Below are 17,277 nucleotides of genomic sequence, written 5' to 3' on the forward strand. Positions count from 1 at the left end.
CGTGAGAGCCCAAATTTTTAAGGCACAAACCACGGCACACCTATGATACGGTGCCCGTGTCCAAGGTTGCAGCACAGCCGCCGTCTTGCTGGGATTCTGGGTAGGAAAATTGGGGATCCATACAAGCCATACCTTGCTGGACTCCGCTGTCTAGTTTTCAGAAAGGTGTGGGTTTGGTAGGTTTCCCAAGATGGCCGCCAAGCCCGGAGAAAAAAATCCAGGTGACCCCCTTGCAAAACCAGGTTGTTTTGTGAAGAATATGCCACCTTATTTTGCATGCGTTTACAACGCATGGCATTACAACATGGCCGTTACAACAACCACGTTGTTAGTTCGCATACCGTGACATCACAAGTCAGAACAACGACTTGCGTTGTGAGGAGCACTGGATGTTGGAATAGTATAATTTACTATTCCAAATCCAGTCTGTGCTGACAGTAGGGAAGGTGTTGGATTTTAAATCCAACAACTTCTGCCCCTTACAATGCTAGTCATTGTTCAGACTTGCGTTGTAACGGTATACAAACGAACAATGACTGCATTGTTACCCCATGCCTTGTTTTGAATGCGTTGTTAATGCTGTTTACCTTTGTGATAGGTGATCAACTGAAAAAGGTCTAGAGGCCAATAATATGGCAAGCTAACCTTAACTCCTCATAAGTAAGTGGGTGCCCAAGTCACAAAAAAGCCCAAAACACAGAACTAACGGAAGGAAGAGAACAGAAGAGTGATAAGTGGTAGGATCCAAGCCTGTTTGTCTGGATTGCCATCAACGTATCAATGTGATCAATCTTATCATTTGGTCATCCAACTGGCGGGATGGTGTGTCTCTTGATCATAGAGACGTACTACCATTTAGCGATAATGGGCTGGATCGCACCCACAGTCACTTAAGACAAACAATGAGCCACTAGATAGTTGATCACAGGAAAATAAAGTGCAGTGCAAAACACAAAAGTATGTGGTGAATTAAAATAGGATGATGAGGCCAAAAATCGAAAAAAAATTTATTAGAGTGCAGACTCATCCCCTAATTCAAAACAGAACAGTGCAATGGGCAGTTTAAACAAATAACTGCAGAAAAATGGCAAACATGTTTCAGCCGATCGGGCAGCTAGTCCCTAGGCTTTCTTCAGGGCCTCTGCTCGCAAACTTTGCTACTGCATAAACAGGGTGTGACTCGTGCCCAGTGAAACTATAAAGTGCGAACAAACGAAGTTAATGAAAATTCATGCACCAAGTCATGAAAAAACAATGCAGGTTGAAATGAATACAACCTGCTATGTACTAATCCTACGCATCAAGGAATGCAGATGGCATCTACAAAAAATACAATAAAGTAAAATTAGCAAATTGATCATAAATAAACTCTTGCTTGTTCAGTTCCTATAATGAAATGTTAATTGTAAAATATTCCATGTGCTCACCCAGGTTGACCGGGGGCTGGACCTCACCTCACCTGGACCATGCCCAGGAAATAGAGGGCCCACTCGGTAAAGGAAAGGAAAAAAAGGAGACTATAGAATAGAGAAATAGAGAACTGCACATAGTCAGTTCCTTTGCTTACTCAATACACTGTGCCCCTTCTGAAAGCCCGTCCTGTTCAGATAGGTGTCAATTCAAGACAGCCAACTGGCCCGTCCTCGCGAACTCCTTGCACCCCAACACAACACTCCCATTTACATTTAAAAGTGGAACTACAGCCTGTAATTACATTCAGAAAACAGACACCTTAGTGATTTCAAGCAAGGGTAATCTGTATTAACGTACATATATCAGGGTGTATCCTATCAGGCCAAAGCCTTCTAAGGGAGTCAGCTTATTTAGGCATTCTAAATGGTTGATAGCATAATATATTGAATCCTAATACTCAAGATGAACAGAAGCTCTGAACTTCGACCACAAATCAAGTGAGCTTAGCCGCTACAGAAGGCTCACTCGTAGTCAACCTTAAATACCTGTTACCAGAGCACCACATGCCTACATGTCCGTCGTTGCCTCGGGAGTGTCCTGAGACTCGGGGGAGGCAACGAACAGCAAAGGATACGCGTTTAAATAAGACGCTGTTGGTACGTCTCTATTATCAAGAGACACACCATCCCGCCAGTTGGATGACCAAATGATAAGATTGATCACATTGATACATTGATGGCAATCCAGACAAACGGGCTTGGATCCTACCACGTATCATTCTTCTGTTCTCTTCCTTCCGTTAGTTCTGTGTTTTGGGCTTTTTTGTGACTTGGGCACCCACTTACTTATGAGGAGTTAAGGTTAGCCTGCCATATTATTGGTCTTAGACCCCCGTTTTTATCAGTTGGTCATATTATAGTATTTGGGGATGTGAACCTGGGCAGGTCTTCAAAATGTCCCTATGACCCTTTCTCTCTCTGTGTTGTCTTTGTGGTACCTTTGTGATAGGTCATTTTGATGTCTCCTCAATATGTTTTGGGCCCTTGCCTGTGGCAAGTCCTTGACCCAACCATGCGAGTGAGGCACCATTTTTATCTGGAGACCTGGGAGAATGCTGGGTATTAGTACATTTGTGATCCATGCAGATTCCAGAACTTTTTTTTTCCATCTAAATTTGAGGTTTGCTGGTAATTCTGGGTAGGAAAACATTGGGGGACCCACACAAACCATACCTCTCTGGACTCCCCAGGGTGTCTAGTTTACAAAAATGTTTAGATGTGCTAGGTTTCCTTAGGTGCCGGCAGAGCTACGGGTCAAAATCCACAGCTAGGCACTTTGCAAAAAAAGGGTCCGTCTTCACCGTGAAAATGTGGTTTGTCCACGTTGCGTTTTGGGCCTTTTCCTGTCACGGCACAAGACCTACCCACACAAGTGAGGTACCATTTTTCTTGGAAGACTTTGAGAATGCGGGGTGGGTGGGATTTTGTGTATCCACACAGATTCCGGAACTTTCCACCACAGAAATGTGAGGAAAATGTTTTTTTTTTTACAAAGTTGGAGGTTTGTAAGGGATTCTGGGTAACAGAACCTGCTGAAAGCCAGTCAAGTCACCCCATACTGGATTCCCCTAGGTGTCTAGTTTTCAAAAATGTATATGTTTTTCTAGGTTTTCTTAGGTGCCGGCAGAGATTCCTGTGGTGGGCACTAGGCCTACACACAGAAGTGAGGTACCATTTTTATCGAGAGAATTAGGGTAACACAGAATTCTAGAGCAGCTGTTAATACCTATTGACTTTTGAGGCATTTCTGCCTTCCAAATTAAAGACAATGTTTAAAAAAGAAGTCACTTTGAAAAATGTCCTATAATTCCCATGCTAGTATGGGTACTCACAATTTTTGAAATATGCAAATAGCTACTGTTTCTAAACTCTATATTTTGTTCCAATTTCGGAAATACATAGGTGTCTTTCATCCCGATTTTTCACTGTATATATTTTCCCAAACTATATTGCTATATACCCGGTACATAATAAAAAGAAATTGAAAGACGCTGCTCAGTTATTGGCTCTGGGTTCGTCGGGTTCTTGGTAAATGTACAAGTTCTGTATATTCCCACAACCAGAGGGGTCCAAAACATGTAACTGTATATTGTTTTTACACAACTGTCATAATTAGAAGAAGTTACAGGTAAAAACGTTGGCACAAATTGCTGTCTTTTTCAACTGTTTTTCAATTTTTCCTATATTCAACTGTTAGTTTCTATAAAGAAACCTTTAAGGATCTACACAAATTACCTCTTGCTGAATTCAACATTTTATCTACGTTTCCGAAATGTATAGATTTTCAAGATCCATTTTTGCTTTCATGCCCACTTCTACCATTAACTGGAAGAAGGTTGAAAGCACAAAAAATAGCAAAAATAGGCAATGTCTCAGTAAAATGCCAAAACTGTATAAAAAAATTTGGTTTTCTGAAAAAAATCTGTCAGTCCCTGAAAGCTGGGAACATGGTGATATCAGGCCCACAAACCCTTTGTTGATACCTTTAGCAGGGGAAAAACAGATGCTTTCATTTGCAGCAATATTTCCCATTTTTCCTCAAATAAGCAAAAATTTAGCTGTATTAGGCGAATTTCTGGGTCCCCTCCAGGGGAATCCACAGACCCTGGGTACCTTGAGAATCCCCATGATGTTGGAAGAAAGGGACGCAAATTTGCCGTGAATACCTTATGATGTCAAATAGTTAAAAGGGCCTAAGCGTGAACTATCCCAAATAGCCAAAAAAAGGCCTAGCACAGGGGATGGGAAATGGCCTAGCAGCGAAAGTGTTAAGGAAAGCTGCAATTCTGGAAATGTCCATGTCTCATATATAGTAAATAAATGCCCCCGATAATATGGCCACAGCACTCCCTCAAGCAGGCTGGTAAGTTGAACGTATTCACACACTCAAGAACTGCAAGTATACAAAGTGAGAATTTTGATTGATCAGTTTTCTGTGGGTAACAGCAAAAGAGGTGAACAAGAACAGATTATCCTATTCTCAAAGTGATCTTTGTAGGTAAAGTGGAGACACATAGATCCAAGTATTGTAACAGATCTTCCGAATGCACTTGTAAACATGAAAATGGGATTAGAAACCTACTAAGGAGTCACAGTGTCACCAATGACCTGTGTAAATTAAAAATACATTCAGGTCAGTAAACCCCACTCTGAGGAGAATGCTAGGACTCCCTTGTGTCATTGTGGTAACATCTATGCCAGAGCATAAAGAGGGATGCTGCATTGCCAAACCCAGAGCGACCAAAAGGTGTTTAGAAATACATGCCCATCATTAATCACAATATGACATATCTTGGGAGCATTTAACCACACATTCACTTCCTTGGTGGCCCATAGTGAAGCAAACAGCTGCATCTATAGTAGAACCTGACAAGCTACTCTAGGGGACAGATTTATCATCATATCGTGCAGCAAGACACCTTGATACAGTGTGTTGTGTGAGAGGGCAGGAATGTGCTGTATGAGCATGATATTGTGCATCCCTGTCCTTTACTACGTGCTGTCTTGCGTCAATGGAGGCAAAGGTGGCTGTGTTTCGGGGAAGATTGTTTTTGTGCAGGAAGGTGAACCTTAGGTTTTGCATCACCCTTGTGTGGCACAAGGGCATTGCAACACCATGATAAATTTACCCCTAGATCTCAAGTACTGTTTTTTACTCAAACGACAGTCTGACGAAAGACCAAAAATCTCAAGAAAAAAAGAGCTATTTTTGATCGTTGGTTTTCTAAACCTTAACTAAGTGGCAAATCAGCCTTTCCAACTCGTAAGCATACCCACAGAGTCCAAGGATGGTTCAACATACTTACTGCAATGTTTAGTGATCCAGCCAGACTCGTACACCATGCAACCTGCCTTACTGGTGCTTCACATACGGCCACCCTGAGCTCCAATTTTCCTTGGCAGTGTCATCAAACCATTGCTTAGAAACAACCTACCTGTACTGGTTGACTTGTACAGCTGTTCCAGTCAAGTGAGTATGGAGAAGTACAGCAAACACCTGCATGTCTGGAATTGGCTCACCGACCACCTACCAGAAGATATAAAAGACGCATTTAGTAATTTTGCAAAATAGAAAAACCAACAGCCCGCCACCATCAGAGCTCGTCAGAAGGACATTAATTACACTACATCAATACATTAATCAGCTAACGGGCTGGGGGGCTAACTCTGAATGGCGAGCTACAAAAGCAAACCATTTTTTGTTTGAATAGTTTAAAAAAACATTTTTCAGAAGCCAAATTTCTGTAGAATTTACATCATCTAGAAAGGTGGTACTACCTGATAAAGAGTGTAAGAAGCTAGCCAATTGAGATTTAAACTTTGTTTGGTTTAACAAAAATTGACTTTGTTGAAACAATGGTATAACAATGTTTTATATTTATATAAAAATCATTAGCAGTGTTGTGAGTTTGTGGTGTGCTAATTATCATGAGACAGAGAGAGTATGAAGCAAAAATGCCTAATTTGAATCCGGACAGAGAAATTCAACATTACAGAAATCTAAGGTCGATAAAAGTAGTACAATTCAGATATCTATTAGTGTGATGTAGTAGCTACAATCTGATATTAATTTGCTTTATGCAAAGATGTTTTGGTGTCCTAAAAGTCTTGCTTGTTTATGCCTGTGGAGCTGTCTAAACCATTATATTCTTTTGAGGTTAATACAATGAGTTCCACTGAGTTGGGAAATATTGTCATAAAACAAAACTTAAAAAATGATGAAAAATGAGCAGCAGATGGTTCATGCCCCAATATTCACCTGCATTCCAAAGCGGGGTACATACTGCGTTAAGTGGGCGTGATTCAGGATTGTGTGTGTGTTGGGGAACACATTGCTCTCAAGAAATTGCACATTCCAGTTGTTCTAAACCCATACTGCTGATGACTATACCCAGGGATGGTTTTAGGTTGGTGCCACCATTGCGGCCGACCTGGGCAATGGCTGGGGGGGTGGCACTGGTCTCAGGGGAGTGCACTGTGTTTAGCCATGACTTTCAATTTAAAAGCACCTGCTACTGAGTTCCTTCGAGTTTAGATTTTCGGCAACAACAAAAAAGTCAAGAATCAAGAGAACTCTTGTGATTAATGTTCCTGCTACAAAGAGAGATCAGCGTTTTGTCTAGTGGCAGCTTTGACTTGACATAAAGTAGCACAGAGGCTTAATAAGCCTGCTGCAAAGAACAGATCTACAGTTTATGTGGATAGCTTAGTGGATTAGTAAAACCAGCCTTTACTAGCATTTTAAAACAAATGAAATGTATGTGAGTGGGGCCATAGAAAGATGAGGGGCACTTTTGCTGATTTGATTTGATTTGATTTGATTTTGGGTTTTATAGAGCGCACAGCTACCCTTGGGCATCCCGGCGCTGGAGATCGCGGTCCTGGAGGTTAGAAAGTCAGGGGGGGGAGCTCAGGGGAAGAGAAGGGTCTTCAATCTCTTCCTGAATCTGAGGTGGTTTTGTTCTTGCCTCAGAGGGAGTGGGAGGGCATTCCACAGCCTAGGGGCGTTGTATGAAAACAGGCGACCACCTGTTCTAGCCTTATTAATTCTGGGGACTTTTGCCAGGGAGAGGGAGTTGGATCTGAGATGCCTAGTTGACTGTTGGTGAGACACAAAAGTACTGAGGATGAGGGGGCCTTCATTGTGAAGTACTCTGTGGGCGATGCACAGGGTCTTGAAGTTGATTCGTTCCTTAACTGGCAACCAATGCAGACTTCTGAGGGCTGGCTTAGCCGAGTTCCTTGCTGCGGTTCCTGTGAGTATTCTTGCCGCCGCATTTTGTGCACATTGCAGTCTGTGAATTACAGAGACTGGGGCCCCCAGATATAGGACGTTCCCATAATCCAATCTGGAGTTCACCAGCCCCTGCATCAGAAGCTTCCTTGATTGAAGAGGAAGTAGATGGAGGATCTTTCGGGCCATCTTCATAAGGCCAAAGCACGTTCCGGCAGTTTTTCTCGCTTGAGTTTTAAAGCTCAGATCCTGGTCCAACCATATCCCTAGGCTTTTTACCTCAGATTTTGGGGGTGGTGGAGATCCCATGCATGGTGGCCAGGGAAGGGGTGAGGGGATTTTTTTTGGATTTCCTAGGAGAAGTATTTCTGACTTTTCCCCGTTCAACTTTAGCCGGGACTCGCACATCCACTGGTGAACTTTTTCTAGACATCTGAATAGATTGGGGAGGGCATTGTCTGATTGGTTGAGGGATACGACAAGCTGAGTGTCGTCGGCATACATTATTGATTTAATCCCGAAAGGTTTGACAATGTCCTCGAGGGGTGCCATATATACATTAAAAAGTGTGGGGCTCAGGGAAGAGCCCTGAGGCACCCCACACTTGAGTGCCTGAGCCTTCGAGATAGAGAATCCATCAGTCACTTGAAAAGACCTATCTTCAAGAAAAGACGTAATCCAGGCCAACGCGGAGTCCTCCACTCCAATCAGTCTTAGACGCTGCACAAGGGTTGAGTGGTCCACCGTGTCAAAGGCGGCACTCAGGTCGAGGAGGATCACTGCCACTGATCCTCCTTCGTCCAGAATGCCCCTTGCTTCCTCGACCACGGCTAACAATGCAGTGTCCGTCCCCTGTCCGGGTCTAAAACCTGTCTGGGTCTGACGGAGGATGTTATTGGTCTCTAGGAACTCGGAGAGATGTTGGTTTGCTACTCTCTCAGCGATTTTGCTGATCGCCGGAAGTAGTGAGATCGGTCTGAAGTTTGAAGGATCATTGTGGTCGAGGTGGGGTTTCTTTATAAGAGCCTTCACAGTGGCTTTTTTCCAGTTTGCTGGAACTGACCCATTTTTGAAAGAGGCATTGATCAGGCTGGTAAAAGGTGTGGCAATGGTAGAGGCAACAAGCTTTAATTTGCTTATCGGGGCTGGATCTGATGGGGCTCCGCTTTTTACTTTATGCAGGACCTTGAGAAAAGTATCGGTGGTGATTTGGGGGAAGGAGAGTAGCCTCGGGCTATTTTGGGAAGCCAGATGGTAGGGGTCTCTTAGATCGACTGGGGCCGCCGGGAGGGAGTTTAGAATTTTTTCGATTTTTTTCGAAAAAAATTCGGCCATCTGGTTGCATTTTGTCCCATCCTGGTCAGGGGGTGGAGGGGGATCCTGTATTTTGGATAGGAGTTTGACTATCCGATAGGTCTCTTTTGCTGAGTTAGATGCGGCTGCTATTTGATCCTCATAGAAGGAGGCTTGAGCTGTTTTTAGTGCGTTTTTATATAGCCTTATATGAGCTTTGTATCCATTTCTGTCTTCTGTTGTCCAGTGCTTTCTCCATTGGCGTTCCAGCCTTTTGCCTTTCCGTCTTAATTCCCGTAGTTCATCGGTGAACCATGGTAGTTTGGATGATGCTGGATGACGGAATCTGAGGAGGAGGTCATGGGAGGGCACCAAAAAAGACTGTCGCACTGGGCGCCACCAGCACTGAGGATGGCCCTAGCCATACTCCCTCATTAGACACCCTTAAGTGCAGCTGGGCATTTGACTCAGAAATTAGAATGAGGACCCTTATAAGTAGGTGTTAATCTTATAGCTGCATTCGATACAGTATGTTAAGATTGACCTACCTAATTTTAAAGCTTATATGTTGTACATGCTGTAGTTGTCTTGCATTCTAACTGCCATGAACTTGGTTAGTGGCTACTATTAGACATGGCAAACACAAGGAGATAATGGACGGAGCGCTGAAACTTTTCAGACATTCACCCCTAGTCACAGATCTGGGTTGAATCCATCATCGTTCTTCAGCTCACTCTGCCACCCCAGTTCAGACACAGCTATATGCAAATCAGTCTTGACCCTGTGCCTCATGGGAACCATCCAACCCGAACTGCCAAGCCATGTTTTCCCTGGACTGGAAATAAGAATCCTGGGACCCGTTTTGGGCTAACGGCCCTCATCAGCCAGGCTAGCTTGAATCCAGTGACAAAGTGAGCAAGGGACTCACGTCTGGGCATACCCTGCCAACTTAGGGCAGACAAAGCAAACAAAAGGAGATAATGGACAGAGCGCTAACCCTTTTCGAACACTCACTCCCAGTCACAGATTTTTGTTGTATGCATCATCGTTCTTTAGCTCTCTTTGCCACCCCATTTCAGACAATGCTATATGCAAATTAGTCTTGACCCTGAGACTCATGGGAACAGTCCAGACCGAACTGCCAGGCCATACCTTCCCTGGACCAGAAACAAGCATCTTGGGACCAGTTTCAGGTTAACAGCCCTCATCAGCCAGGCTATCTTGAATGATGCGGCAAAGTGAGCAGTGAGTGTGTTTACTATTAGACATAACCACATGGAGCTGGGAATTAACTACTTGCTTTCCCATCCATGCACCCTCACATTTGGCTAGTTCCATAGTAGGAAAGTAGACACATAGCTGATTTTACCACTGCATTAAAACTAATTTTTAGCATAGACTGTTAACGCTACAAGATTTATACAGTGGTTAACATCAGTGTCTAGCTTTTTATTGAATGATTCTACAATATTTAAAGTGGATTTCTTTTTAAAATATATATTTTTTTCACAACTTTACAAAAAATAATGGCTCTTAAATTACACACAAAAGAGGGAAGGTTGAGTGGACAGAAATGGAGTCTTGATATTGCTGCCACAGCAGTGCATCTGGAACTTGTGTGAAGGGAATTGAACACATTATGTTGACTGATCATCCAATCATAAAGTAGATGGGCGAGATGCGCAAATATTCGCCACATAGGTTAAGGTAATATTGGTATGATTTGCAATTATGAATCCTTGCTTTGCTGCTTCTCACTGCAAAGGCAGCAAGGCAGCTTACTTAACACTATTTCAAAACATTGAACATTTATAACATTAGCTTCCAACAAAGATGCCTGTGACTATCTGTGGCAAACCTCATAACTTTCCCTAGCAATACAGAAGAGAGGATTATGGTAGAAAGAACCTGAAAAGGTGTGTTTTAGTTTGTAATTAAATGTCAAGAGACACAAAGGCAATCTGAGACTAAAGTCTAATGTTATGACTTTTGATATTCCCCGAGGTAATTTACAAGTCACATATTTACATCCACAGTTAGGCCAGAATCTCTGGTTCAAGCCATATTTTCCAGCTGTGGTTGGAATCCTTCACATCACATCCCAGAAAGGTTTTCTCCTTTGCATCATGGTGAATGCAGTCCACAAGTTACTCTCCCCTCAGTGTTAGCTGTAGTGTTACACCAACGTTTGGTGTAACACTACTATCAACACTGAGTAGGGTGTAACACATCAGTCAATACTTAGTGGGGTATAACACTACAGTCAATACTGAGAGGAGCGCACATTTTGGACTGAATGTACAATGATGCAAAGGAGCATTTCTTGTAAATCTGGGAATGTGTCAGGCCCCTCTCTATATTTCCCATAACTCCACCCTTTTAGCCACAAATATGTTCTATTGTCCCTGCACTGTCCTTGGTACCTCCCACACTTACTATATAGTAGTATTCAAACTTTGTGCAAAGAACAGAAAAGATACGAAAGGCAGAGGCAGAAGTCTCAGGTCATATGTTTGTGATCTGAATTTTTCATTATTTATGTATTACTAATTCAATGCTAACCTATGCAGTACACAATGCAGTTGATCAGCCTGGCCTACAGTAATTTCACTTTAACCTGCATCTGCAAATATAGACAGCATACTTGTAAATGAATCTAGCTCTTAAATCTATTCACCTGATTGAACTTATCAGTTTTGCAGACTGAAGTCTGTTTGAATGCATATGCCTTTGGAGGGATAAAGGCAAGTTTTTCTACTAAGATCCCTGTCGTCAGAACTCCAGCATTATGTATCCTCAACACTGTGGTGTAGTGAATGCGAATACCAGAGTTGTCTTTTTGACCTGGAAGAAAAGAGACACACAACACTTTATAACTGCAATGCTTTGAACACGTGGAACTTTCAACAGTCTATGTTACAAACGGTACAATGTGTCACCAAATATGTTTCAGTTAAAACAGCTTGGGGAAAGGTTGCATTCATATCTTTAGCCTTCTTTCGTGTAGCTGATTTTCTAGCTACACTCCTTTGTTTTAAACAAAAACTGTTCAAGTTACAATTATTTGCCCTAAAGCTGGTTTTAAAGATACACTAAAACATTGGATTTACTTTTTGCTTCTTGATCAAGCACACACAGGTGTAGGGAGGAATGGTTCCCAATTTTCCATCCAATGGCAATCACTTGTGGTGACATTTCAACTAGAACTACCGGACGACTGCTCTCAAGAAGGGAACTCAAGCAATCCCGGACCTGTTTCAGTGAAATCAATCATTAGTAATGCAATCCAAAGTGATTTCCAGTCGAAGGATAATTTGCAAGTGTTCCTACCATTAATATTTTGCATATTCTATATAATGCTCTAAGTGGCCAAGTGCTGGACTTGGCCCTCTCTGCAGGGTCATCCCCAAACTTTTTGCCGTCTCACTGCTGTTTCTATAACCAATTTTCATTGGCTTTTAGAACTCTGTGCACTTTACTACTGCTAACCGTGGCTAAAGTGCTTGTGCTTACTCCCTACAACATGGTAAAATTGACTTACACCTGATTGGCATACTTAATTTACTTATATGTCATTAGTAAAGTTGTATACCATATGCCCAGCGCCAGTAAATTAATTGCTTCTAGTGTACCTGCTGCATTTATGGTGGCACCCACTTAAGTAGCCATGGTTCAGTCGCGCCATTGCAGCTTGAGTGTGGAGTTTTAAACTGCTATTTTGACATGGCAAATTACACCAAATATAGGCCCAAACCTTTCTTTTTAACAGATACAGTTGCACGCTAAGGTAGGGCGGGCCATAAACAACTCATAGGGCAACATGTAATGTGTTTAAAAAGTTAGACATGTACTTTTATGTTTTGCGTATAGGGCAACACTAGCTTACCTCATTACATTTAATAAGTTATAACTTTTGATTTAAGTCTGTTTTTTTATTTTCCAAAAGAAGAACCAAAGGAGATGTATACAGCAAAGTTATAACTTTTGATTGGGAACAGGTAGAAAAGTCATGTTTGGCGTCTGAGGGATTGTAATTGTAATTGAAAACCCTCTTTAATGATAAAAATGTCACTTTTTGAAAGTTGGTATTTTCTTGCCGTAAACATTTGCCTGAAGCCTCTTCCTGTGTCACATGACCAGGTGTAGTTGGCAGTTCGTCTTTATGTATTCCTCCTGAACAGCCACACAATAGAGGGACTAGGAATGCGTGAATGGGCCATCACAGGCATGATGGGGGGCACAGATGTGACCAGCACACTTACCCATCAATAGGCTGGGCCCTGGTCACACACAAAGAACTTCACTTAGACTGTTGTGCCTGTAACCAGTCTAGAGTCAAAGCAGGAAGGCAGGAAAGTTCAAACACTTTTGTGGGTGAAGTCTCCAGAAGATTTTCCCACTTCAATGAAGCACCAAGTTGAAAAAGGGGACCCTCACACTCACTCTTCAGGTCACTTCTGGGGGTGTGGAATTCTCCGAACATGGACTGCCCTGCTCTTCTGCTGCAAGAAGAACTGCTACATTGCTGCCCTGCTACTCTGCTGCCCTGCTGCTCTGCTACTCTGCAGCTCTGTTGCCTGAGGGAGAAGAACTGGACAGGCACCTTGAACCCAAAGTGATTCAAAGAACTAGTATGCAAACCTCCTGATCAGAGTCTCAGGGACAGAAAATGTTCTAAATGTCTTGAACTCTGCACCCGAGATTGTGCCTGCTCTGGGTCCTAACCTCACAAGTGATGCCCCTCCACTCCTGGACTCTTGGAAGTGGGACTAAAGGTGCTCAGCCAGCCCAGCTATGTTCTTCAGCAAGAACCAAAGCAGCACAATGAATCTCCTTGCAGCACTGAGCAATGCAACCCGCACACAGGACCTTGCATCACTGATCCAGACCTCATGAGAACCGGCACTCCATGATGCATCCCAGACTCTGGACCCTGTATCACAGCCCTGCAGCTGATTAGAAATTATGCAGTGAAACGCATTCTTGATGCAACCCTTATCGCAAACAGGATTTAAAGTGCATTGCTCAGCGGGCCAACTTGATTCCACAACCAGCCCATGCTCCATTGCAGTCAGCCTGAAATTGTGACTTTGATCTGGTCTACCGTTATCAGATAACCACAGTTGGTGCTCTGTGTTTCTAAGCACTATTTTTACCAAATCTCCTAAAATTGCATATCTGCGGGTCTACTAATTGTTTTTTTGTAAATTTGGTGTCAAATAATTTTTTAATACAATTGATACATTTTCTTTTGTTGTTGTTTCACTTTATTACTATTTAAGAGGTGGCATACATACTCTACTTTTTGCCCCTAAGTTAAGCCAAACTACAAAGTAGTTCACAGAGAATCCACGAAGCGTGTATCATGGTAGACCATTTGACCAATTTTGAGATCTTGTATGAATTTTGTTTGAATTTGGAATGTTTTTTAACTTGCTACTTTCGATCACAGGCCCATCTTTTTATAACTAATTGAGGGTGGTGAAGTTATCTATTTTCCACACAGGTGATCTGCACTTTTCAAAGAAGTCATTAGATTGTCACTTTAATCAGTCTGATGATGATCATCATGCATTTGGCTGAAGCAGAATACTCCCCAGCCAAATATTATCTTTTTAACTTCTGGGGAGTGACCTGCAATCATCTTGGTCAGTATTCTAGTTGCTGGGACATGTAAATGAGTAGATTTATAGGCAGAGATGTAAAGCAGTATCTCCTGACTGTGTTCAATTTAATTAAGCAAACTTTCCAGGCACCTGCCCCATTCTTACCCGCTATGCTCTTAAGGCCCATTGCCCAGTGGATGGAAGTTACAAGTTGGCAGAACAGTATGACCTTTGAGGCTCGTAAGTTATATATATCCAGCGAAGGTTCTGGTTAGCTGGCCAGCTCCGAACATTTACTGAATGGTCATTAGGACTCTGGTGTTATATGATCTTTGTTATGTTATGTTATGTTATGTAACATTTTTAATGCGCACAGATGCTCCAGCGAAGGAGCGTCCTGGCGCAGGGAAAGGCAGACACAACACAACACTAAAACCAGCAACAGAAAAGCAGAACACTTAAAACAGGGGAAGTTTAAAACAGAAAAGTTTTCAAGGCCCTACGGAAGGATATTAAATCATCCAAGAGGCGGATTTCCAAGGGGAGCGCATTCCAGAGGGTTGCAGCTTTCACTCGAAAAGAGCGTCCCCCCATCCGACTAAGTCTGAACCGGGGAACAACCACCAAGGATTGTCCCAGGGAACGAAGTGAGCGAGTTGGCACATAGGGAGAGATCAATTTATTAAGTAACACAGGTGCCGACTCTTGAAGAATTTTAAAAACCAGGCTGAGGGCTTTAAATTGAATTCGCTTATTCATCGGGAGCCAGTGTAAGGACCGCAGAGTATTGGAGGTAGGGCAGGTCCGGGGCAGGCCGACCACCGCCCTAGCCGCAGCGTTCTGGACTCGCTGTAAACGGAGTATCTCAGCTTGGTTCACTCCTAAAAGGAGTGAACTAGCATAGTCCAGGCGAGAAATAATCATTGCTTGAATGACCAGCTGTCTTGTAGGAGCATCAAAAAATTTGAGCAGGGGTCTTAGCCCGCGTAATACTCCAAAACAGCAGGCCGCCACTCTCTTCGTGTGAGTCACAAAGCTTAACGTGTGGTCAAGCCATACTCCCAAATTCCTGAGTTCCAGGACAGGGGCTGGAGCTGTTCCCAGCTCAGGAGGCCACCATCCATCTCCCCAGAGGTCCGCATCCCTTCCAACGATCATCACCTCCGTTTTTGATGCGTTCAGCTGGAGACAGTTGTTATTCATCCAGCTGGCCACCTCTCTCAGTCCACTGCAGAACCTGAGGGCATCCTTCTTGGCATCCCCGCTGATCGTAACCGCCAGCTGAGTGTCGTCGGCATAGGAAACCATGGTTAGGCCCCATTGCCTGGCGACTTCAGCCAGCGGCTGCACGTACAGTGCTGCGCTCAGAGAGATCTTTCCTTGCAGAGCTAGCATGGTTTAAAAGAAAAGCACACCTACTCCTGTAGGCCTGATAAAACAATTAAAAATAGCACATTTTGGCCCCCTGACCATATTTTGGACAAACCTGTTTTAGGAGATTGAGCAATCAAACAAACATCTACCAATATGGTTACAATCAAAAGGGTAAATATGAGATGTTCACATAAGAAAATGTTTTGGTCTGCAAAAAACTCTTCCTTTTAAGCCCTCCTCTAGCCACTACAAAGAAAAGTGTAGCCTTAATGGCAAAGGCTGCAGATACGACTGGCTTATGTGAAGCTCATTCCTGGCAGTTTCAGGAGAGCACTCATGATCAGTGAGTTCAATCCAGTAACTTTTAGTTCTTTATACTGATACTGATACTTCATGATCAAGAAACTGGTCATCACATTTTCTGGATCCACCCTTCAGTGGCAACCTTAGGGCTCCAAAATATTAAATCTGCTGGGTCTAAAGGTTTTCCAGCAGTTTGGTACCTTATCAGAACTTGAAGTGAACCATCTCTTCCTTTGTACGTTTGTGTTTTCACTTTGTAAAATTTCTGAATGAGTGAATAGGTAAAGTGTATCGATCTACAACAATTGTGCATTTTGTATTACATTTTATACTCTAATTGAAATCAAACATTAAAATTAAAAAGAAAGTATTTCACATCACCATATCCATAGAGCAGCCTCTGTAGGTAGCAGGCGCTGGATTTTGAAAAAAATTAATAATGATATTGCTTTAAACAAAGTTCATTTAAAACAGCTTTTAGTCTCTGATGCTAGACTCTGTATGACATTCTTTTAATTTTATTGAATTATTATTGAATTATTTTTTTCATTGGCATTAGTGTGAGACATCCTCGGAGTGTGGTCACTGTACTGGGGAGAATAGGACGCTTACAGAATAGACATAAATGACTCATGATATAGCAGCCTCAGGGTATTGTACAAAGGTGAATAAGATACATATAAAATATAAATGAATTGTTTTCCAGGATACCACACTGTGCAAGCACCGGAGCTTTAGGAGTGCTCAACACAACAAAGTTAGTTAATAAATATTTGTATGTCAAAAATAGTGCAGGACACAATATAGAGGTTGTTTTAGTTTTGAATACAGTTGTATATGAAATTGGTATTTTTTTATTTTTTGTTGTGTTTCCTTAGTGTTTATTTTGCAAGTTATTATTGTTTTAATGTTAAGCATCTGTAATTCTTTCAGTATAGTTTGTTTGATTGATTTTGTAACTCATATATATGGATATAAATGAATGTCTGACAAAATATCGAGATTCACAATATCGACGTACAAAAATATCGGAGCAAAAATATCGAGGACTATAATATCGGGATCCTATCTTCATAAAGGTAAGTACAAAAATATCGAAAAAATAATATCGTAGTACAAAAATATCGAAATTAAAAAAATCGTTTTTTTAAATGTATTAATAATAATGTAAAAATAATGTTAAAATACATATATTTTAACAAATATTAATAAAAAATTAAAACATAATTAAATAATTAAAAGTAATACATATACATTTAAAATAAATTAAAAATGTAATAATTTAATGTTATTTTTTTTCTTTTAATTTAATTTAATTGATTTAAATTAAATTTAAATTTATTTTATTTTTACCCTTTACGCCTGTACCCCAAAAACCCAAAACTGACCCTGAACCCTAAAAATACCCCTGTACCCCTGTACCCCAAAACTGACCCTGATCCCTAAAAATACCCCTTTACCCAAAAACTGAAAACTGACCCTGAACCCTATAAAT

At 41.9% G+C, this 17,277-nt stretch overlaps 1 protein-coding gene across 1 annotated transcript in view; it reads right to left on the minus strand.

Annotated features, from left to right (window-relative positions):
- Window positions 1–17,277, minus strand: part of LOC144770848 (putative DBH-like monooxygenase protein 2) — a 138,202-nt gene that overhangs the window by 62,209 nt on the left and 58,716 nt on the right. The window contains exons 7-8 of the mRNA XM_078655628.1: window positions 11,177–11,343; window positions 5,408–5,499 (exon numbers count right to left, since the gene is read on the minus strand). Coding sequence (XP_078511754.1) covers window positions 5,408–5,499; window positions 11,177–11,343 — 259 coding nt within the window. The remainder of the gene's footprint in view (window positions 1–5,407; window positions 5,500–11,176; window positions 11,344–17,277) is intronic.

Source organism: Lissotriton helveticus, chromosome 7, assembly GCF_964261635.1.
Source record: "Lissotriton helveticus chromosome 7, aLisHel1.1, whole genome shotgun sequence".
NCBI lineage: Eukaryota > Metazoa > Chordata > Amphibia > Caudata > Salamandridae > Lissotriton > Lissotriton helveticus.